General features: G+C 43.3%; 1 protein-coding gene across 1 annotated transcript in view; it reads right to left on the bottom strand.

Moving 5' to 3' along the window:
* Nucleotides 1–7409: 7409 nt before the first annotated feature.
* Nucleotides 7410–22138, bottom strand: part of LOC310798883 (coxsackievirus and adenovirus receptor homolog) — a gene marked incomplete at both ends in the record, with an annotated part of 95308 nt that continues 80579 nt past the window's right edge. The window contains 4 exons of the mRNA XM_083661445.1: nucleotides 7410–7800; nucleotides 9902–10043; nucleotides 13446–13568; nucleotides 16561–16728. Coding sequence (XP_083517571.1) covers nucleotides 7410–7800; nucleotides 9902–10043; nucleotides 13446–13568; nucleotides 16561–16728 — 824 coding nt within the window. The remainder of the gene's footprint in view (nucleotides 7801–9901; nucleotides 10044–13445; nucleotides 13569–16560; nucleotides 16729–22138) is intronic.

Genomic DNA, 22138 nt, shown 5'->3' with positions numbered 1-22138 from the left:
AAAAATCACCCAAAGCACAGTTTACAAGAATCTTAGTTGAATAAGTCAACTGTTTGACGACTGTTAGCAGCCCTAAAGAAAAACTCTGTCTGGCGTGGTGAAGAAGACAGTCACTCTGCATCTTCGTCAAAAGTTTTATTATAAAACAACAGTACTGAGCTATTGTACAAATATACATTTTTCACCCGAGAGGTGAATTATATACATGGCCTTTTTTGGTTGAGCCCGAATCCAAATAAAACATCATGACATTGATAGCATGAGCACTCAAGAGAGAAAACAGTAGGCTATATAGTCCTTTTTGGCACCGTGTTGTTACCGTACTGTTCAGTGAGCTCGTACTTTTGCACAAGCACACAGGAAGTTCCAGAGAGTACATACTGTAGTACTTTAGAATGCATTACAACAAACAAACCCGGGCTGGAATCCAATGGAGAACCCAAAAAATAGAAAATCTTTATGAATTTACAGTTTGAATTGTATAACCATTACATTTTTTCTATAGTATAATTTCTATATTATATAAGACTTGAGGCAAAAAAATTAATAATAAAGAAAATACCTTTTCCTATATAGTTAATAGCTATCTGTGACATGCATATAACCATCATTCCTCAGCTTTTATGGGGGGTTTATTTTCCCCTTTAGATTTCTCTTTGAGGCCATTTACACCTGGCGCTAACATGCGTTTTCTGTGATCAGATTGCAATCAGATTGTATTTGATCACTTCAGCGTGATTCCATTTACACCTGGCGTTAACATGCATTTTCTGCAATCTGATTGCAATCAGATTGCAGAAATGGTTGTCCTCTCAATCCGCATAAAGTTGGTGTCTCCAGATTGAGAGGACACATTGGATTTACACTTGTGTTCAATGTGTACACAACGCATCCCTGACCACCTCCTCCGGAGGTGGTTTGGCCGATCAGATTGCAATCCTTCTTCAATGCGTTTTGGGGGTGTTTACACCTGACATTTCAAGTGATAAAACACAATCTGATTGCAATCTGATCACAGAAAACCCATGTTAGCGCCAGGTGTAAATGGCCTCTTTAACTTTACACTGTATCCATGGTCCAAACTCACTCCAATGCTGCTGGTCTCCAGGTTGAATGGACAATAATGAAGATGTTAACGTTCTTACAAGAGAATACCTGTGTTTTGCACAACCCGGCCTGTGTTAGTAGCAATCCCCAATGCTCTGATATTGGATGCCAAAGTAACATTTCTGATTCTCAACATAAACTAATATGGATGAACAAGTGGGGTTCACTTTACATGGGAATTCAATGGAGCCTTATGATACAAGAAAACAAATCTATCAATCACGCCCTGCCCCCTACTGTAAGACAGTGATACTCAACTTGCAGCTCGGGGGCCAGATGCGGCCCGCGATAGGGTGCAGAGTGGCCCCCCTACCATGTTCTTATTCCCAATGAAAACTAACATGAAATAAAGTTTGACTGAGCTCCAGCTAAACTGTCGAATACCGCCGTCTGCTTGCCACTCAGGCACTTATGTACCTACCTAACTAACTTAACTATCCTGTGTGCACAAAATTGTCAGACTAAACTCCAGCTGACACCAAAAATAATATTAATGTTTGTTAACTGGCCCCTGGCCTCCTATCATTATACAGAAGTGGCCCCCGGACAAAGCAAGTTGAATATCCCTGCTGTAAGAGCTACTTTCAATCATACCTGGCCTTATTGCTCTGCTAGCTTTTAGGGACATTAGGGAAAATTGAAAGGCTGTTTTGGGTAATCAGGGGCTCTGCCTCAGGTGTTGTCACCTTATCTCTCTGCTCATCTCCAGGTCTAAGGGGCCCTTTACACGAGGACAGTTTCTGGAAGAAACGACACAATAGCGTTTCCTTCACACCTTCTCACTGTTTACATGAGCGCTGTTGAATTTTTAAAACGTCGTAATGTACATGCCAGGTCGCTAGGTGGCAGTGTGATCACCTTATTCTTTGCCCATACAAGGACGCTTCTGCATGACGTCATTTCGTAATCGTCTTTCCGGTTTTAAACGCGGAAGTAGAGTACGCCTACCGCAGTCATTTAGACTTGCCAAAAAAGCTGTTTTCAAGCTAAAAAAAAACCCCAAACTGTTTTAAAGTTTTAATATTTGTCGGGTGAGAATGTAACATATATGTGACCCGTTTATCAGAATAACGCCTATTGGAAATCTTTAATGAGCAGCGAGGACCGGGAGCGCTGAGTGTGCTGACACCAGTCGGACTAGCTATTTGTCAAACCCTACTGTAGTTAGGCTACTGGCTGGCAGTGAGAAAACACTGTCGACGTGCTTTTGTAAATAACGTTAAATGCCGACCGGGTACAGCCATCGGCTCCTCGCAGCAGTAACGTTATGAACATGTCACTGAAGTTGGCTGCAGTGTAGCTTAATTCTGAATGTTGCCAAACTTCATTCATACTGACGTTTTATTTGGTTGCCAACTCGCGCACGGCTATGGCGTAATCGCGTGTGCAGGCACGTCAGAGTTCCTGAAATGAGCCGTGTCAAAGCGATTACATGGAGCCCTCAGCGGGAAGCGTCTCAAACAATTCCACTCTGGAGGGTGGTTTTAAAATGTGTCATTTCCTAAGCGCAAATTGGCCGTCGCCGTCTAAAAGGGAGGCACTAACGATCAAATAATTCCCCGTCACCATAGGAAACCATCCTCATGTAAAGTGCCCCTAAAAGAGCGGGACCAGTTGCAGGCGAGCGAAAAACACTGAAGAGAGCCAGAGACACTGCACTGCGTTGGCTGCGTTCTCCTGCCAGTCTGTTAATGGTCCATGACTCAAGCTGTAGCTCGTAGCATTTCACTTGATGTAATCCAAAAACTCTGCTGTGTAAGAGTTGGATTTTGTCTCGTAGTTGTGATGACACATCTAATCCTTTGTGCTTTCTATTTGATCCAATTTGGAGTACCCGGTTTATCTAGCCGCCAAAATGTGTGGTGGCAGAAAAGAAGAAAATATTCAGATAGTGAGTATCACATGCTATGGAAAGAAGAGCCAAAGTTCATTATCACATATATTTATGGAAAATCTGCTGGTAACGTTTAGGGATAAGAACAGAAACATGCAGATCATTGACTCTAGTGCTTCATGCTAACACTTTAGCATACTCTATGAGTGATAGAAGACTCCATGCTAACATGCAGGACATGATATAAAACGAACATTATTTTGAAGTACTGTATCAGGAACTATTTCCCCTGTTTTCATTGGAAGTTTTTTTTTTATCACTTTATCACTAAAACATCTCTCAACATAGTGTAGCCTGCTGCTAAAGTGTTAGCATGGAGCTCAAGAGCCAATGATCTACCGGGAACATATGAATGAATTTGGCATCTACGTTCTCATTACTTAGTTAACCAATGGGCCAATCACTCAAAACCAGGGGCCGGTTCCACAAACCACCTTGAGTTAAGATTAAGATTTTCCTCAAAGTCAGAGTTAAGGTTTCAATCAAATAAAATCGGTTGCACAAAACATGCTTCAATCTTCTCATTGGTTTCCCTCAAATGTTTTAACCTTAATGAGAAGATTTGAGGGTGTTTTGTGCAACCGATTTTATTTTCTGGAAACTTTAACTCGGACTTTAAGGAAAATCTTTTTATTTTCTTTTTTTGGGGGCATTTCGCCTTTATTTCATTTAGATAGGATTTAGTAGGCAGACAGGAAAAGTGGGGAGAGAGAGAGGGGGGATGACATGCGGCAAAGGACCCTGGGTCAGAATCAAACCCGGGTCAGCCGGGTGAAGGAGTGAGCCTTCGTGGTACGTGTGCTACCAGGAGAGCCACATATATCACGCACAACTTCAAGGAAAATCTTAACTCAGGGTGCTTTCTCACTGACGCCCAGGTACCGTTCCCGAGCACATTTGTCCCCAAATTGACCCCAGTTTCGGAACATTTGACGAGTGTGAACGCGGACACGACCTGGACACGATCCGCTTGAAAAGATGGTCTGCATGGGGCGCGCGCTTTGGCGTGCCCCGGGCACGGAACACTTGCGAGTGTGAAAGCCAACCGTTCTGAACCTCATAGACAACACACGGGCAAGGATAAACGCCAGGCATAGTTGATGACGCAAGTGCACTCTGTTCTGTTTCCGAGCGCGGAAGAAATGCTAATGTGAAAGCTGACCAGCGGGGGAGCAATCGTTCCCGGGTGTGGAACGAAACGGAACGAAAGCAATCATTCCCAATGAGAAAGCAGCCTCAATGTGTTTTTTGCAACTGGCCCCAGGTCCTTGAAGTGCCAGATTAAGTGTAATCAAGTCAATTAAGTCCTAATTGGGTTGGAAATGCGTTGCTACAGTTACGTCATTGTTTAAGAAGTGGCCTATCCGTAATACCTGTGCAGTGTTTGACTGGTGGAGACTGCGCAGCCATTGCACAGCGTTGCGTTCGGCCATTCATCTGCGCAGCCATCGCAAATTCGGCCATTAATCGGCCCTAATTAAAAAATCTGCTCACCTGCAGGGGGTGCTCTTTACACGTCCTGAACGATTCAGCACGATCACACCTAAAATGGCATAGCTGTGGCTGACCACAATTTATGCACACTCACTCACTCACTCAATCACTCACTCACATGGAACAGCTCCAGGATTTCCCTGGCTATGGGATAGAGTTGTTTATGTCTCCAAATATTGACTGGACTGTCCTAGACCAGGGATACTCAACTTGCTCTGCCCGGGGGCCACTTTCGTGAAATGATAGAAGGCCAGGGGCCAGTTAATAAACAATATACATTTTTCTGTAGCGGATTGTAGGTTTTTGGGCTGTCAGTCGGAGTTTAGTCTGACAATGTTGTGCAAACCGGATAGTTAATTAGGTTAAGTTAGTTAGGTTAAGTACATACATAAGTGCCTGGGTATCGAGCAGACGGCGGTATTTGACAATTTAGCAGCTAAATCATAGATTATTAAAAGATATTCCATATTCCAGACTGAATATAACCGAAGTGGAGTATTGGCCAGAATGACATGAACATTTGGACACTTATTCAGCGGGTATCTTGCATGTTGCCTTCAGGTGCACTGTAAAAAAAAAAGATATATATATATATATATTTATTTATTTATTTTCCATCGCGGGCCACACAGGGGGTGCCCGCGGGCCACAAGTTGAGTATCACTGGTCCTAGACCATCTGAACAAAATATGTAAATTCACATGGCACATTGCAACACATACTTTTAACACTTCATTCATCGCATCATGCACCTTCTGTACTGTAAATGCAGGAGCAGAGATGTCACTAAGGATCATAGTAAGAGAGAGGCCAATGATTTGCTGTGTTCAGAAAGCACTACAGCCAATCACATGGGGTGTTGTTAGCTGGTGCTTTCAGTCAAGTCAGAGTTTATAATAGGGACATCTGAAAAGTTAGCATCTCTGTGTGTTGTCGACGCACAGTAACTTTGGCTCGAACGCATCAATGAGAGATGTCATTGGATCAAGGTTGTGCATAACTCCCACCCCCCCCCCCCACATGCAAAGAAGTGGATAAAGCGTAGGGAGGAGAGCGAGGTGGTGTGGTCAGGTGTTGAAAGAGGATGAGGGATCAGAGGCAGATGATGTATTGAAGGGAAGGAAGATGATTTGAAGAAGCAGGAATGGAGAAGGATCATGTTTGTCCTCTGTGTTGAATGAGAGACGAGAGGCAGCAGGGCAGGACTCCATGCTGTCCTGTGCGCCTGTCGGCTGTGACCGCTCTGCAGCAGAGCCCTCCTCCCAAACCTACGTTAACTGATTAGTATCATGTGCCTCATGAAAGCCGGCTCATTTGCCATGCAATGTGTTGCAAAGTCGATTGTACTGTACTGTACTGTACTGTACTGTATACGTTTGGTCAAGTCTATATATTTGACAAAAACAATGAAAATGTATCTGACCCAAGGCACTCTTTAGGGATTATTATTTAAGTTATATTGTATTAAGAGTGCGGGGTATGATAGGATTTATCTATATATTAATGATTCTACGAGCCATATAAAACTCATTTGACTCATCGATGAACTTGAAAAAATAAAAATATGTCATTTAGCGTCACGTTCTTACAGTTCATTCTCTGACAGTTGCTCTGAAAGCAAAGTTATGCTCCACACAAAACTTCAAAACATCCTGGGACTCCATGGTAATGTATGTCACAAAAATAACACTATGACTGACTTTGAATATGTCCAGTATGAACCCATTCTAGGTCCAACAAAAATTGTTGTTTTCTGTGGGCTAAAAATACTGAAAGTGTGGAGGTGTGCACAGCAAGACATGGACTCCTGTACTCTGTTTTGCCATCAGCACACGTGAAGCAGTGACAAGGGAATTCAGTAGCGCTGATGGAACGTCCCTGTTGGAACGTGTGACACCGGTATAGAGACACTGCGTAACGCGTCATCATTCAGAAGCCACGCCCAAGACGGGGGAAAACAGAAACCCCCCCTCCAATCCTGGCGTTCTCCTATGTCACGTGCATGGTTGCGTGTTGCACAAAAAGATCGTATATACGGAAGATGAACACTCCAACTTACTTCCTTGACAACTAGATCCACATTTTTCTTCTCGCCAATTCTCAACGGCTTCCTTGTTTTGCTCAGGAGTACAAAAAAACTTTTAACTGCCAATTTTCTACATTTGTTGTCTGCGCAGCCCCACCACACAACAGCTTTTAGCTATGTTTAATTCAAGGAAAATGACGCTGGTGTGTGGAAATGAACGGAGCTTTTCCCCCCCGTGATGGGCGTGGCCTATTTCATGCAGTGTCTCTCTAGATGGATAATATGAAGTGTCTGTTAAACTAACATGTTTGTACAATCAGCACCACACATCCTCTTTATAGAACAACCTCAGGTCAATCCACTTTCATCGATTTGGTCATGGGTGCAGGGTATTTCAATCAATCGATCAATATGCAACAGGTGAAGGTAGAGAAGGCATCCAAGACTGTTTGATTGGTTAAAAACATACTGCAGTAGATGGAAGTGCAATGTGTTTCTTCCTGTTTTCTTTATTGCCCCATGAGCTGATTTGGCCTCTTCAGTTTAAGTATGTCGCGATTGTGAGCAGTCTGTCTTCTTCTCCAAAGAGACAGAAGTAGCCATGCAATGTCCTCTGTTTGTCTTCATCTTATCACTGTTTTCAGTCTGTCTCTTGGATGAAAGTGTGGCAGAGGACAACAGCACCAGAAGGAGCTTGTTCCCTTATTGTTCATGTAAAGCAGAGATCGTCCTAGAGTGACGTCACTGACAGTGTCGGTCCGGTCGTGAATGGGCGTGAATATAGCTAGATGTTATGACTGGATCTGTATCAGTGTGGAGCTCTTGGGGTTTGGCTGGGTGTCCTGTGAGGCTGCCTGTATTTTCCCAGTCCTCTCAGTCTTGTCTCTTCTACACAGTCTGGAAGGCCTTGGTTTGGGCAGGGATCATAACAGGGGTGGCCCCCATACGGGCCAGGTTCCCGGGGCTCAGTTTGGGGGGTGGGCTGGGCTTAGAGTCGGAGGTGGTAGATGTGGAGGTGGGTGGTGGGGCGCGGGGCTCCGGGGTCTTGGGGATGATGCCCTGGGTGTAGGCAGGGGGAGACTGAGGGAAGGCGGGGGCTTGGTGGCAGTTCTCCTTGAGAGCCGCCACGGCCGGAACGCAGGGCCGTGTGCCCCGGCCGGGTGCCATGTTGTGCACCATGGACTGGGTGGAGGAGGTGCCCGAGCGAGAGCTGCCGGAGCGGGAGGAGGAGAGGGAGTTGGGCTTCACCAGCTTGGCTTTGGGGGCCTCTGCATCCTCCCTGAAACAAACACAAAAGGAAGTTTCCTCACTTCAAATGGCTCATTTCCACCACATACAACAGCACAGTACAGCTCTACTCGACCTGGTCTTACTCGGCTCTACTTAATATAGACTCTGTTTCCATAGCAAGTTTACTCGCCTCCGCCCACACCTGGTCGTATACTTCCGGTATTCTTACTCCCTTCTATTCTACTTCATAATGTCTACCCTTGGTACTCCTTCAACCGCGTCCGAGGACCGACATCTCTGTGGTTCTGATCGACCACTGCCCGTGAGCCCTCATCCACGATCCAGCACACTTCACGAGGCAAGCCCAAAAGCTTCGCCCCCAGCAAGCCCACAAGCTTCGCTACACATACTATTAACTGCCGCGGGGTTCCGCATTTCTGGGTGGCAAGTGACGTCACGCTGATTCGTCCTATAGTAGATTGCTTTCTGACATATCACTTGTAAACATTCTTGAATTTATTTTCACATTTAAAGTAAAATGAACAGTGACAGTACAGCAAAAATGTCACCACTTTTAACAGCAGGAGGGAGAGAGAGAGCAAAAGAGAGAGAGAGTGAATAGAAAGAGAGAGAGGGAGACTTGTGGGTAGCCATAAAGAGAGCTGGAGAGAGAGAGAGGGAGACTTGTGGGTAGCCATAGAACCCATTTTCATTCAGATATGTTGAGGTGAAAGGTCAAGGGTGGGGGTGTAGTGCTATCTGTAGAGGTGCCGGAGCGCACCTATGACGCACAATCCATTCATATCCATGTTTATTACACTTATGGAGCACAGAGGAAAGTTTTGTTGAGCAGATGGAGAACAGAGATATCGTGTCAGATCCAACGAGATTGCAAACTGGTTTGTAGCTAATTAAATGACTTACTACGTGTTATTTTTCGTCATCTCATGCATTCATATATTTCTGCTTACTTTCTTCTTACCTTCAAACAAACAAAATGAGGTATAGCACTCCATGGTTTTGTAGAAATCTAAACAGCTGTTCTAATCCTAAATGATTGTGATTCTATAGCGCTATGTTACACTCGGGGAAATCGCATCAAACTATTTAGAAGTACTTTGGCGTATGACTCCACTGTAAGATGGCGCTCCTCTTGAGGTGAGAGGGGGGCTTCTGTATGAGCTAGAATAGAGAATCTTCAGGAGTCAAGACTCGGTGGTGGACTGGGGAGGCGGGTGGGTTTGAAACAACAGCTTCACTTATTTCAATTACTCTTTGAAGATTTATGATGTCACATTTGTTTCCAAATGCTGCCCATGCAGGCTGAAAGGCTTTTGATCACAAAAAGGTTTGACAATCATGACATCATGGCGTGCACTTTCACTCAGATGGCAGGGATGGGCGTCGCAGCGTTATTTAGCCCCCCTTCCCAAGAAGCTAGCTGGCTTTAAAACCAAGCCTGCTACAGCTTCTGGAAGACAGTAACCGGAGAGATTACCAATCGGGAGCACAGCCGGAGAAAGGGTTCAAAATACAGCGAAAATTGTGAATGTATGGTTTTTAATATACTTCTATAATACAGTTCCTGGCTCATGGTTTCATTCATTCGGTTTATCTAAGCTGTTACAATTATCATATTGCAGATGAGGAGTGGTCAAATTCAATTCTCTAACACTAGGGATGCATGATGACATCAGCACGTCATTGGTTTCGGCCAATAAAGGCTTTAAAATTAAATGCATCAGCAAAACGAACATTTCTGCTGATATGACAGGCAGATAAAATGACTTTTTGATTATGCCCAAATGCTCGATGCTTGACTAGATGCTTGACTAAATTGTTACATAAATAATAATATGGCATATTTAACATAAGCTAAGCTGAAGTAGTTTCATCGGCAATCAGCCAAAAGAGTTGGGAAATATCGACACATCGGCCGAAAAGAAATTCCTATATCGTGCGTCGCTAATTTAGTTGACATTGTGGTTCAAGGAAGCACAACCTAATGGTTTACGCTGGTATAGAGAAAGAAACATTCCCCTTCTATCACTTTGTTGCTGTATATCATGAGAGAGAGTCGTCCTGATTGTTATGTGCGTAAACATGTCTGCTTATGACCGATAGAGAAAAGTCTTCAATGGATTCTGCACCTGATTTCATTTGGAGTCTCCTCTTCTTCATATTTCTTCATCTCCTTCTTGCGGAACACCAGCCAGATGATGAGGATGATGAGGAGGACGCCAAAGGACACGCCGACCACTGCTCCTGCTACCACACCCATTCCCCTGACATCTGCACACACACACACACACACACACATTGAAACAGTATCTGCATGTGCTAGATCAGTGGTTCTCAACCTTTTTGAGCCGCGACCCCCAAAAACCTTTAGGCTGGGGTTCGTGACCCCACTTCCACTGCTGCCCAATCAAACCAACGCTGATTCCACTCACTCAAAGAAATCTTTTTTATACAGTTTATCGTTTATATACAATCATCATTACAATGATTACAATCGTCATCATCATCATCAATCATTGGTTTATTTTAATACCTATTTAACTCAGACTGTAAATTAATGTAAATTCAATGCCTATTTAACGCCTATTTAACTCGGACTGTAGATTCATGTAAATTCAATATAAATTGATATTTTATGCCTCCTCCACTCGTGTATATATTGGACTGCACTTGCAATGTTGTGATTGTCTTTTTGTTGTTTTTCATATTTCTTTATCTCTGAATATTGACATGACCGCTACGCTGCATAATGACACTAAGACAGATTCCTCGTATTTAATCTTGCATACTGTGGCAATAAAAGTGATTCGGATTTTGATTCTGGTATGGGAGATTTAATCATGATGGGAGAAAAACATGGGAGACAATCATCCTGCGACCCCCCCCCCCCCAAAATAATCTCGCAACCCCACCGGAGGGTCCCGACCCCCAGGTTGAGAACCACTGTGCTAGTCTAGATAAGGCAAACATGGTGCAGAGATATAAACAAAGCCTCCGCTATTTATGCACCAGAGTTTACACAACCAAGCTGGTCTCACCTAACCTGACTCCGCCAGATGGGGGCGGCATTGTTCCACAAATTAAAAATGTGAACCAACCTACATCCATCTGGCAGCGTCAGGTTAGGTCTCACCAAGATCCCTCAAAAATTGCAGTAGTTAGTTAGGCTACTTCATGAACGCTGTATAGAGACAGTCCGCATGTCTGGGAATGCCCATACAGGCTGTAGGAACGCCCACAATAGACGCTGGGTTAGCTGGCTCAGCCTTGCTGGGGGCGGGGTCAGGGTGGGGTAAATTCCCCCATTCTATCCATTCAGCAAAGTTAGAATTTAGTTGATAGCCCAGGCAGACACGATCGGGGATTTAACCACCACAATAAACGCACATCTGAGCAGACGTCTTGTGTTCTGCTCTAGAACCCCCAAACATGTAGTTTAGAGCCGCAGCACCATCTTTTGGTGAGTCAGCCCATGAGATATATTGGCGGTTTTACCCCACTCGCGCGCCAGCCGTTTAACATTTTGTGGGCGTTCCCAGACATGCCGACTGTCTCTATCCAGCTCACTGAGTTTCCGCCAGGTTCCATGCATCGATATCCACATTGACAGTGTCACCCCTACTCCATTAAAGAAAAGATCGCAGATCCGCCTTTTTTATTTTAAAGTATAGTTGGTGAAATCAACAACCCATTCACTGGACGTTTTCAGGGGCCCAGTCATTTCTGTGGGCGGGCCTGGGGACACCTGTCCAGCGAGTGTAAAGCTAGTCAGCATGAGACCATTTGTTTTCCAGTCATACATTTCACAATAAAAGTTGCCCCTGCAACATGTCCGATTTGCAAACGGTTGTGTTTAGGCTGGTAACACAAGGGTTGTGGTTTGGGTTAGGCTTACCGGTAAATAAGAAAAATGTTAAATGCGACTTCCACGCAGGGGCGCCCAACATGGTTCTCCGGTATGAAAGACGAGGTTTTTGTTCCCCCCCCGACCACCAACTACACAGCACCTGGCTTATTTCAATGTCACGCTACTTCCTGGTTACAGCTCCCAACTCTATGGCGTATTCATTGCACGCAATTTTGAAAGTGTAAAGTCATGTTATTTGTATGCAGATTGAAGAGAACGGGCTGTTCCACAAGTTGTACCTCACGACGACGCAACAAGTCTTCTTTGAGTTGTTTACGGCGGCTTTGTTTGTTAACTTCCAGCCTTCATACCTCTCAAGGCTCAGCTCAGCGTTGTGTAACTTGTGGTGAACTCTCACGAGAGCAAGCTTAAGGCAGCAGAGAAATTAGTGATGCCACTTGCAGCCTGTGGGGGAGCTGGAGATTGATGGATCCGATCAATAATCACAGTAGAGCGTTTTATTACTGTGGGAGTCCGGCGGGTCCCATGAACATTTTTGCACAGGTTGTCTCGTGCCATATAGCGGGTGGTCGCCATTGGATATGAGAGTTAGGCTGTATGACTGCTCTGATAGACAAAATAAAGAGTTGAATTAAATGTGGGCAAGCATAGATTTCAGTGGTCTTTCAATGTAACATAGAGTAAGCCCCTCTGTCTTCCTCATGTTTCATTTTCTAATAAGCTTTATGGTGCAGATGTGGATTGAGAAATGCATATACTGTATCTATGATTGATGTTTCTCACATCTCATTTCATAAGGGACAATAAAGCTTTTCAATTCTGCTTTTGAGTGAGGCAGGCACATGTATTTCTAGCTCCAATCAATCTGTCAGACGTGACTCTGGTTTCTCGTGGTAAATCATGGCTTGGTTTGGCAATTATAGGCCTCCAGGCAGGTGTGTGATGATCATGGGTGGGGCGGACATTTCAGCTGGTGTGGGAAAGGAACTGGTGGAGGATGTGGATGGATCCATCTCCCTAATAGAGAGCCACAGGGATGACGTATTGTTGTAGTCAGAACGCGGAAGTCCCGGACTTCCTGGTTCTTCACTGTTTCTGTCTATGGGATTTTTGAATGGGTTTTTGCCGCGATGCTTCAAATAAGGTCTCTGGGCAACGCAAACTTAATCAAACGCGAACTAGTGTTCAGCTGGATAATATTCACACGAGGACCACTTTCATGAGTTTTGTAGCGTAAATGCGAGCCCTAGAAGTAAAAAGCTTGTGCTAAGCTAATCCAGAACTACACACAGTGTCGCATAGGCTTCCCCGTCACGTCACCACTCAACCTGGACTGTTGTTGATGTGTGCGCTGCTGTGCACTGATTACCCCGGGCTGAACGGGCTGAACCGGTGAGGGAAAGAGAATTTCCGTGTTCGTCCTTTGAAGTGATGACGTTATTGACGTATAATATCCCCGTCGACTCAACAGTGTAGTCTCATTTAGCCGTTTGCTAGCTAGCCGCCCTTTTAACGGCACGTAAAAGCTTCAAAACTCATAAAAGTGGTCCTCATGTGTGAAGATGATACTACTAAACACTGGTTCGCGTTTGATTAAGCTTGCGTTGCCCAGAGACCTTATTAGAAGCATCGCGCCAAAAACCCATTCAAAAATCCCATAGGCGAAAACAGTGAAGAACCAGGAGTGTTGGCATTGATGATTTCCGGACTCGTTCCTGCGGCTCTCTATACAAACAGCTTTTACATCAAAAGCTGCATCTACTCAGGATCCAGGGTTTGGGGCAGGGTGAGGGCCGTCCACTCACAGTGCATCTTGACTTCCACTGTGCAGCTCTCCTCTCCCACGTCGTTGCTGGCTGTGCATTTATAGACACCGGCACTGTCCTTGGTCAAGTTCCTCAACGTCACAATCTCTGGGTTTTTCAAATCTGATAGTACAGACGAAAAGAGAGAGAGGGGACAGGAAACATTATTCACAAGTCAAATGTTAAGCTGTGGTGTAAAATAGACATTTCAATAGAGTTCTGAAAGATTCTCGTCAATATTAATGATACTAATTGATAGAAACATGCAATACTTTCAAGAAATGTTTTCTGCAGCCTCAAATCAACTCTCAATAACTCTCAAACTAGATGAATGACTTCAAAACCGTCATCTAGTTTGACAGTTATTGAGAGTTGATTTGAGTTAATGAGTTATTAATTTGAGTTAGTGTGGACCAGTGATGTCACTGGTCCACACTTTAACACTCAATAACTGTCAAATTAAATGACAGACTTCAAAACAGTTTACAGTTTTCTGATATACTACTGATGTTCTAATGATACAAAGCTGGTTGAAAATGGGCGGAGTGTTCCTTTAAGTCTAACACTGTTAATGCAATGTTCTGTGCATGCACTAGTCTTTACGAGTTTCGGAGGGACTTGAACGTTACGGGGATTAACTGTAAGCTAGAGGCTGAGAGGCCTGTCCGTCATGAGAGCACCTATGAGAGCGAGTCGCGGGAAGGAGCCCGCAGGTGATTGGCTAAGACTACAGAGGGAGGGATTGTTTTGGGGTTCTGAACGAGGAAGTGGGAGAGTGCCGAGAAAGAGCTTGGGAGAGACGGCTGTGTTTTGGGAGAGACTAGATGATTGCTCGGGGTTTGATTTGGCGTGGGCTACGGCCGACAGTAGTTCCTGGCTGTGTAACAGAATAAAGTGCAGTAACTATATCCTGACTCTCCACTGGTTTATGACAATGCTACAATAGGATATTGCAATAACACACAAGCCAAATGCTTACATGAGAGATTTGCTTTGAACAATTTGTAGTTAGTATCTGCCAGTGACCGGAGAATATTGTTATATTTGCTTGTTTTAATGCTTTTGTCAATAACAACATTAACAAAGATAGACTTGTTGTATATTATATCTGAATGTCGCAAATATGATCGCAGAACGATCCATTAGTTGTCTGGTCAGAGGCAGGTTGGATAAAATGATCAGATGTGATATAAAGATTGTTGATGTCGAGTGAACACGAACTACGAACCGAAGATTGGACTGCTTGTCTGCCTTTCGGTGTCACAGAGTATCTAGCTTGTTTACAGTATCTTAACAGACTGCATTACATGCTACTACACTATGCAAATATATTTCGATATACAATGTAATTCAAACAATGGTTCCTTTCCCATACCATGGTGGGCTGGACTGTACAGTATTGCTGTGAAAAAGTTACATTTGATTGTGTTAAGTGTTACACACGTTATATTTTTAACTGAGCTTTGCGGAATTACCTCAACACAATTGTGTATCAGCTTTAAATGTCCAATATATACAGCATTAAACAAACGACCAGCAGCATTAAAAATGTTATATTTTTAACTGAGCTTTGCGGCTGTGCTGTAACACAGTGCTGCAGTTTACATTTATATTTTTGAGACAGGCAAATGTCTCAAACATAGACTGATATCACAGGATGTTGTGAAGAGTACATGGTATTATAATTTGTAAAGATTTTATTATAAAAAAATATATATGCTGTATTCTCTTCATAATTTTTTTTATATTTTTTTAATGATCATTTTTATTTCAAATGGTTTTATTTTTTATTTTCTTTATCCATTTTAATATATTTCATGTAGCTATTTTAGTCTGTGATACCGTGAAAGCGTGGTATTTTTGTCCAAGGTTATCATACCATCAAAAACTCATACCAGCACATGCCTAGATACCATTTGTTTATTATATCGCAATCATAATCGCAAATCGCAATATTGTCCACACAGTAATCGCTAATCGCACCTTTTCCCCAAATCGTGCAGCACTAGCGCATATGGATTGGAATAGTTAAAAGACGAAGAGGAAAAGGAGAATTGGAATAGACAGAGCCTCAGGCTAACTCTTCACAGTGGACTGCAGCAGTCAGCACAAAACTCAACACAGTCAAACAGATGAAAGCATGGCAACAGCACCAAACAGCCTGCGGTGTTCAGCTGAATCCCAGCCCACCTAAACTGGTGGACAAAACTGGTGCCAGGAGAGAAATGTGGAAGTATTTCACTTTCAGAGCTGAGCCGATAAATAGCAGCCAACTGAAAAATCAAATACCCCCAAATGTCTACAAAGCTCTCCAAGTGAAGCAGGCCAAGACATTGCTTGAAGGTTTTCCTTGCTGTGCCTCAGTAGTATCAACTTTTTAGATGTTAAACATTCTATTAGTATCAAAGTCAAAATCTGTGTTCACACCCAGATATTTATTTTTCTCTCTGTCGCTCGACTGAACCTTTTGAAATCGCTCTGTCGCTCTGTTTAAATCGCTCGTCAACAGGCACAATAATTGACGGACATCTGGGGGGTTATAACGTTACGCAATGTCATGATATTTGTCCACTACGAGCCACCGTAGTTGTTTACAAGCTAAGCCTATCAGCGTGCTCCTAATGCGAGCTCTATGCCGGTAGTACAGACTTCACTTCATGTCAGCTGTCAGCCTGTCAATCAGCTGTCAATGCGGTTTGTTGCCACACAATAAACCAGCGGTTTGTTCCAAGCCAGTGTGATCCTTGACTCGCTCTCACACGGCAGCCAATCAGCGTTGAACTGCGAGCGACTGATGCCAGCGTAATTTCGCTCGAGTTGGGATATTTCATCTCGGGCGACGAGCGTATTTTCTCCCTATCGCTCCGTCTCTGTCGCTCGGACGCCCAGCGATTTTTCTCCCGGGCGAATATACGCTCAATCGCTCGTTTGCATTGACTTTGTATGTAAACTCGATGCCAGCGAACAACTTTAATAGGTCGGTGTGAACGCAGCTTAACAGACACAGACACACACACACATGGACGCACACATGTGCATGCACACACACACACACACACACACACACACACACACACACACACACACACACACACACAGTGTCTCATAGGCTTACCTATAAGGGCTAGTGGAGGCAGCTTCCCGACGTATTTGCCCTTGTCCAGTACCCTCTCCCATTTGTAGCGGATGGGATCGGAGCCATCGGCAGACTTGCAGCTCATCTTCACATCACCGCCCTCCAACAGTTTTCCCTCCATCCAGCACCGTGGTTTGGATGGCTTCACTGCAGAAACACAATCAGGCACAAACACAGACGTCCTTGTATGTTCCTTCCACACAGTATCTCAAAGTGTGGGGTGGGGGCCTGGGGGTTGCAGAGGTATGGCAGGGGGGTCATGGTGAGGTCGTGACCATGAAGCCGGGGGGGCTATGTAGTCATTCTCATCATTGAGCATGACTTGAACCGTGGCAGTATCAAGCCTGCAACCCCATTTTGAAAAGATGTGCTGTGCAAACAGGCTCTTTGCAGCCACTAATAACACTCATAATTGACCTGCTCATCTTTCTTGCCAAATATCTGCATTTGTTATTTTTTTCTAGATTGAACGATTGATGATTTTTCCAGCAAGGTAATTGCACATTTTATTTGACTTTTGGAAACAAACTGATGGAGCAATCTAGTGACAAATGACTCTAGTCTACAGTTGTAATTGTGGTTTGACAAAGTTGAAGTGCAGTTGTTTTAACACGTTCACTGCCAATGACGAGTTGACTCGTCAAACACAATCCAACCGTTCACTGCCAATGACGAGTTGAGTCGTCAAAAAAAAAAAAATTTTTTTTTGACGGTGCTACGTGGATCAATGCCCCCCACGTCTCCTATAAAAATATTGGAAGTATTGAATGTGTATAATCTATTTTACCGACCAACTAAGTGGCGACAGTGCTCTCCCGACAGAGAGAAAGTCAACCAAAAACAGCCGCGGGAGAAAGCCATTCTCAAGGAAATGGCTTGGCGATTTTACAGTCATCAGTCACCAGACTCGCCCGAGAGCGGCCGCGCCAGCAGCAGCACACTGAGAGCGGAGAGCGGTGCTGGCGTGGGGGATTGCAAATTTGCATAATAGATTATGGGTGAAACACACTTTGAAACACCCGCAGAAAGGCCAGAATCGCACGCATTCCGAAAACCCAGAAACGAACGAGCCTCATTCTCATACTGTAGGCGAAAACGCTTTCACGCTGCTGCACACGGGCGCACAATGGTGGGGGGTTCCAAAAATAGACTGGGTGGGCAGCATGAAGCCTAGAATCGCACAAAGCTTCATCAAAGCTCTCAAACCCAAGAAACAAGTGAGCCCTATCCACACTCGCTGCCAGGGAGGGAGGCTGCTCAAACTCGCAGCAGCAGCAGCAGAACACTCGCTTGTGACAAACGCAGGCTGAAAGCCACCAGACACGCCCACGGAGGGAGGAGTTTGAAGGAGAGGGCGTTCAGAACTATATTGTTTAGATGTCTGATCTCTCACTGATGCCAAAAATAAATGGTTAAAGTGACTGTTCTGCCTGTTTGATTGAATTTCACAAAACTGCGATTATCTCAGCTTTCACTCTCAGACGCTGAAACCATGCTGTACTCAACGGCTAATATCTACATAACTACTAACTCTACAAACTAACTCTTTTAGACAGAGAAAGCACACATTCTATTAGTACTTTTGTGAACTTTGTGTTCACAAACTCCAAGCAGAAAATAATCCTCGGCTCTTGTAAAATGAGCCAGAATCCTCAAAAAAACCCTCTGGCAGAACCTACCTACAGTAAAAAAAAAAAAGGCTGGCAGTGAATGTGTTAATTTTTAAAAAATTTTACAACTCACTAAATATGAAAAGACTGCTTTACTATTGCAAACGTTGCATTTACAAATTATGTTACAGGGAGTAATAGGGCATCAGGAATCACAAACACATTTCCCAAAAGTGTTTCTCTAACTACAGTTCTGAAGGAAGTTTGGCTTTCTTTGATGCCCTGTCATGTATCAAAAGTGCTTCATTGGATTTGCTCAGAGGCATGGACGCCCAACAGTATTATGCAACCTTCAATTAGTATAATGATTTCATTGGCTGTCACCTGCACCACCAATTACTGCCGCCGTCAATTCCCCAATCACATCGAATTAACGGGAAGCAGATTTTACGCAGTGGGCTGCAGTTATGGCTGAGTTTCATGACAAACGCCCGAGGTGTTTTATCAACCTTTAAACTGAGTTGAGCGGTTAGTGACAGGGTAGTCTCTCCCCCCAGATTCAAATATTACGTTGAATCGCTGCGCTCCGCATACTACATAAGTGAGTCTGTGCCAGTTAACAGCCACTGCTGGTTCTGAAGGCGGGTTGAAATTGAATGAGTGACAGGTCGTAGCACCGATGAGAGAGCAATAGCCTCTAATACCCCCCATGCTATAAACCAGGGATACTCAACTTGCTTTGCCCGGGGGCCACTTTCGTGAAATGATAGAAGGCCAGGGGCCAGTTAATAAATAAACAATATACATTTTTCTGTAGCGGATTGTAGGTTTTTGGGGTGTCAGCCGGAGTTTAATCTGACAATGTTGTGCAAACCGGATAGTTAATTAGGTTAAGTACATACATAAGTGCCTGGGTAGCGAGCAGACGGCGGTATTTATTTAGCAGCTAAATCATAGATTATTGAAAGATATTCCATATTCCAGACTGAAATGCTATAACAGAAGTGGAGTATTGGCCAGAATGACATGAACATTTGGACATATATATATATATATATATATATATATATATATATATATATATATATATATATATATAGCAGATGTGGCCACTTACGGAAAGGGAATTGCCCTCAATGCATAGCGTTGTGACATATAAAACAGAGTTACCGGGGAATTCCGCAAATATATGTAAAAAAAAAGAAAAGAACACACCCGCGAAACGAACGTGGTGTTTACACTAAACACCGCGTGTACGGGGTGCACTGGAATGCCTAAATGGACAATGAAACATTACATTAATAGGGATTTCAGATTAGACAAAAATATTAGGCTATATCAGAGGAATGCAAGTAGTTATATTACACAGTCCTACTATAATCATCGATCATTTCTATTACAATTGCAATCCACAACTTTTTTGATGAATGATAAATGGTTTTACCGAATCTGTATTGTACCGTACAGTATTGACATTGTGTATAATGTTGGGTGACATGTCATTATTAAGCTTATTTTAATTATAATTACAGTTATCAATTGCAGATTTTGCAGTAGGCTACATTTATTATTTTTAAATGACCTGTTGTCCACTCTGTAGAGCCAGAGCCTGGATGAGAACAGACTCATCAGGGAGTCTATCCCTCAAAGCGTCTTGACAATAAACAATATATAGCGAGCCCCAATCCTGCCAGAGTCAACATCATCTTGTCAAGTGCAAAGGGCTCTGCTGTCCCAATCCTCCTATTTATCCAATGTGGATCCCTTCCACACTTGATGACTCAACCACTTTCCGCTGGCGGCCATTAGAGGGAGTGAGGGTACAGGGCTTGAGTCTTTAGGGAGCGGATTGGAATTGGGCCTGAGAGTGAGTGAGGCACACTATATGCAACCAGCGCACTTGACATAGATGAGCAGGAAAACTAAAAAAGAAAAAGTCAAGAAAAACCCAGAGATGATTGTGGTGGAGCAGAGAGAGAGAGAGAGAGACACACACACACACACACACACAGATAGAGAGAGAGACAGAGCACTGCTGCAACAACTGATTCAATGTATTATGTGTGGAAATCCAGCTGCCTCTGGGAAATGCAGTGTGCAGCAGACTAGAAGATGAAGCAGTGTGCTATAAAGCACAGGGGTTCATTTATGCCACTGATGTATTGGATGGTACAGTAATGTTGTGTTTGTTCTTAAACCTGTGGAGGATAGCAGTAGTGATGCATCCAATTCTGTGAGAACAACAATGAGCTAAAGCAAGCTCAGTAGCTATTTGGCTTCAAGCTAGCTAATGTAGCATCAATAATGTGCTTCAATGAGAGATATGCAGAAATATGTATTGCTATGTCCTCTACACTTGTAAATGGGCCAATAATATCACAATTCCAGGGGAAGTGGAAGGTGAAATTGATTCTTGTCTCCTGCCTCCCAGTCCTTCTATATACAATAGTCAATATGAGGAGTTAATTTGCAAAAACAGGTATCTCCGTTTGTATTTTTTTATGGTTTCAAATGAGATATTGATGTATTTATATTGTAATTTATTTATTTTTGGCACATTTTTACTATCAATCACAGCTAAAACATATTCATCTGGTAATTTTCACATAAATTACCTCAAAAATGTTTTGTATGTGCAGTTGCAAATTAACTCTTCATATATTAGCATTGAATTATGTTGAGCGTGATTTACTGTCCTCACTCACTCACTCTCTCACTAACTCACTCACTGACTGACTCACTCACTCACTCACTCACTCTCTGACTCACTCACTCACTCACTCTCTGACTCACTCACTCACTCACTCACTCACTCACTCACTCATGACTTAATTCTGATAAGTGGTTGATAATCAGGCTGTCTGTTTATTTTCCTGGCATGTGTGAGGTGTGATCATTTGGCTTTACACTACAGTATCTTATGCCAGTGGAGGTTGTCAACTCAGAAAGTTGAAGATGGCAGGGGTCTGTAACGTTACAGGATAAAACCACATACAGTGGTAGTGTCTACAGCAGGGCTATTCAAATGGCGGCCCGTGGGCCAAATCCGGCCAAGTCAGACCGGCCCGCGGATGAGTTCTAAAAAAAACCCATTATTATTATTATTATTTTTTACACGATTAAACTTCATTTACTTATTACACCCGACTGGTTGTTTTTCAGATGTGATCTAGCTAAAGTGAGCTGAACAAGTCAGATCCACTATGAATGTTTTTTCAGTAGATGCTGTGATGTAGCCACAAGAAAGGTGCAATATTAATGTTTTTCAGGAGATGCTGTGATGTAGCTAATCAAGAAAGATGCATTATAAATGGTTTTTCAGGAGATGTGTGCTGTAGCTAGCTAGGTTCTAAACAAGAAATATGGTTAACATGTTTACAGTAGTTTTCCTTTCTTGCTGCACTACAATGTTACAATGCTGTGAGACGTAGCTAAACACAAAAGATGCAATATTAATAGTTTTTCCTGAGATACTCAGTATTTAATCCTGTGCTAGGTTCTACACAAGAAATAATGTTTACAGTTGTTTTTCTTTCCTGATGCACTATAAATGTTTACAATGCTGTGGTGTAGCTAAGAGGTCAGAATTAACCAAATTATATTTCAAATGGCTGGCATGTGTTGTAGAATACTTAGACTTACTTATGAGTAATTGATGTGATATTGTTGGGGGGGGGGGGGATATATATATAGCATATACCTCTAAAGTCATTTGGTTACCAGGTGTCCATTTGGAGTCTCCAAATGGCTTTTTGGAAATCCGCCTAGGTATCTCCCTACAAAAACCACTGCCAAATACTCATGTTGGGATGTGGTAAGGCCTATGGCTATGTCTCCATTGGGTTTCTAGCCATAAATACAACAACCACAGGTAACTGTTTACACTCTAAAAGTGTTTTTTATTCTAGGCGAGAATCAACCACTGTGTTTGAGCTGATGTTACTCAG

This window comes from Poromitra crassiceps (assembly GCF_964638095.1).
Source record: "Poromitra crassiceps genome assembly, chromosome: 26".
Taxonomy (NCBI): domain Eukaryota; kingdom Metazoa; phylum Chordata; class Actinopteri; order Beryciformes; family Melamphaidae; genus Poromitra; species Poromitra crassiceps.
Note: the sequence above shows the minus strand (reverse complement) of the source record. Positions and strands in the feature narration are given on the sequence as shown.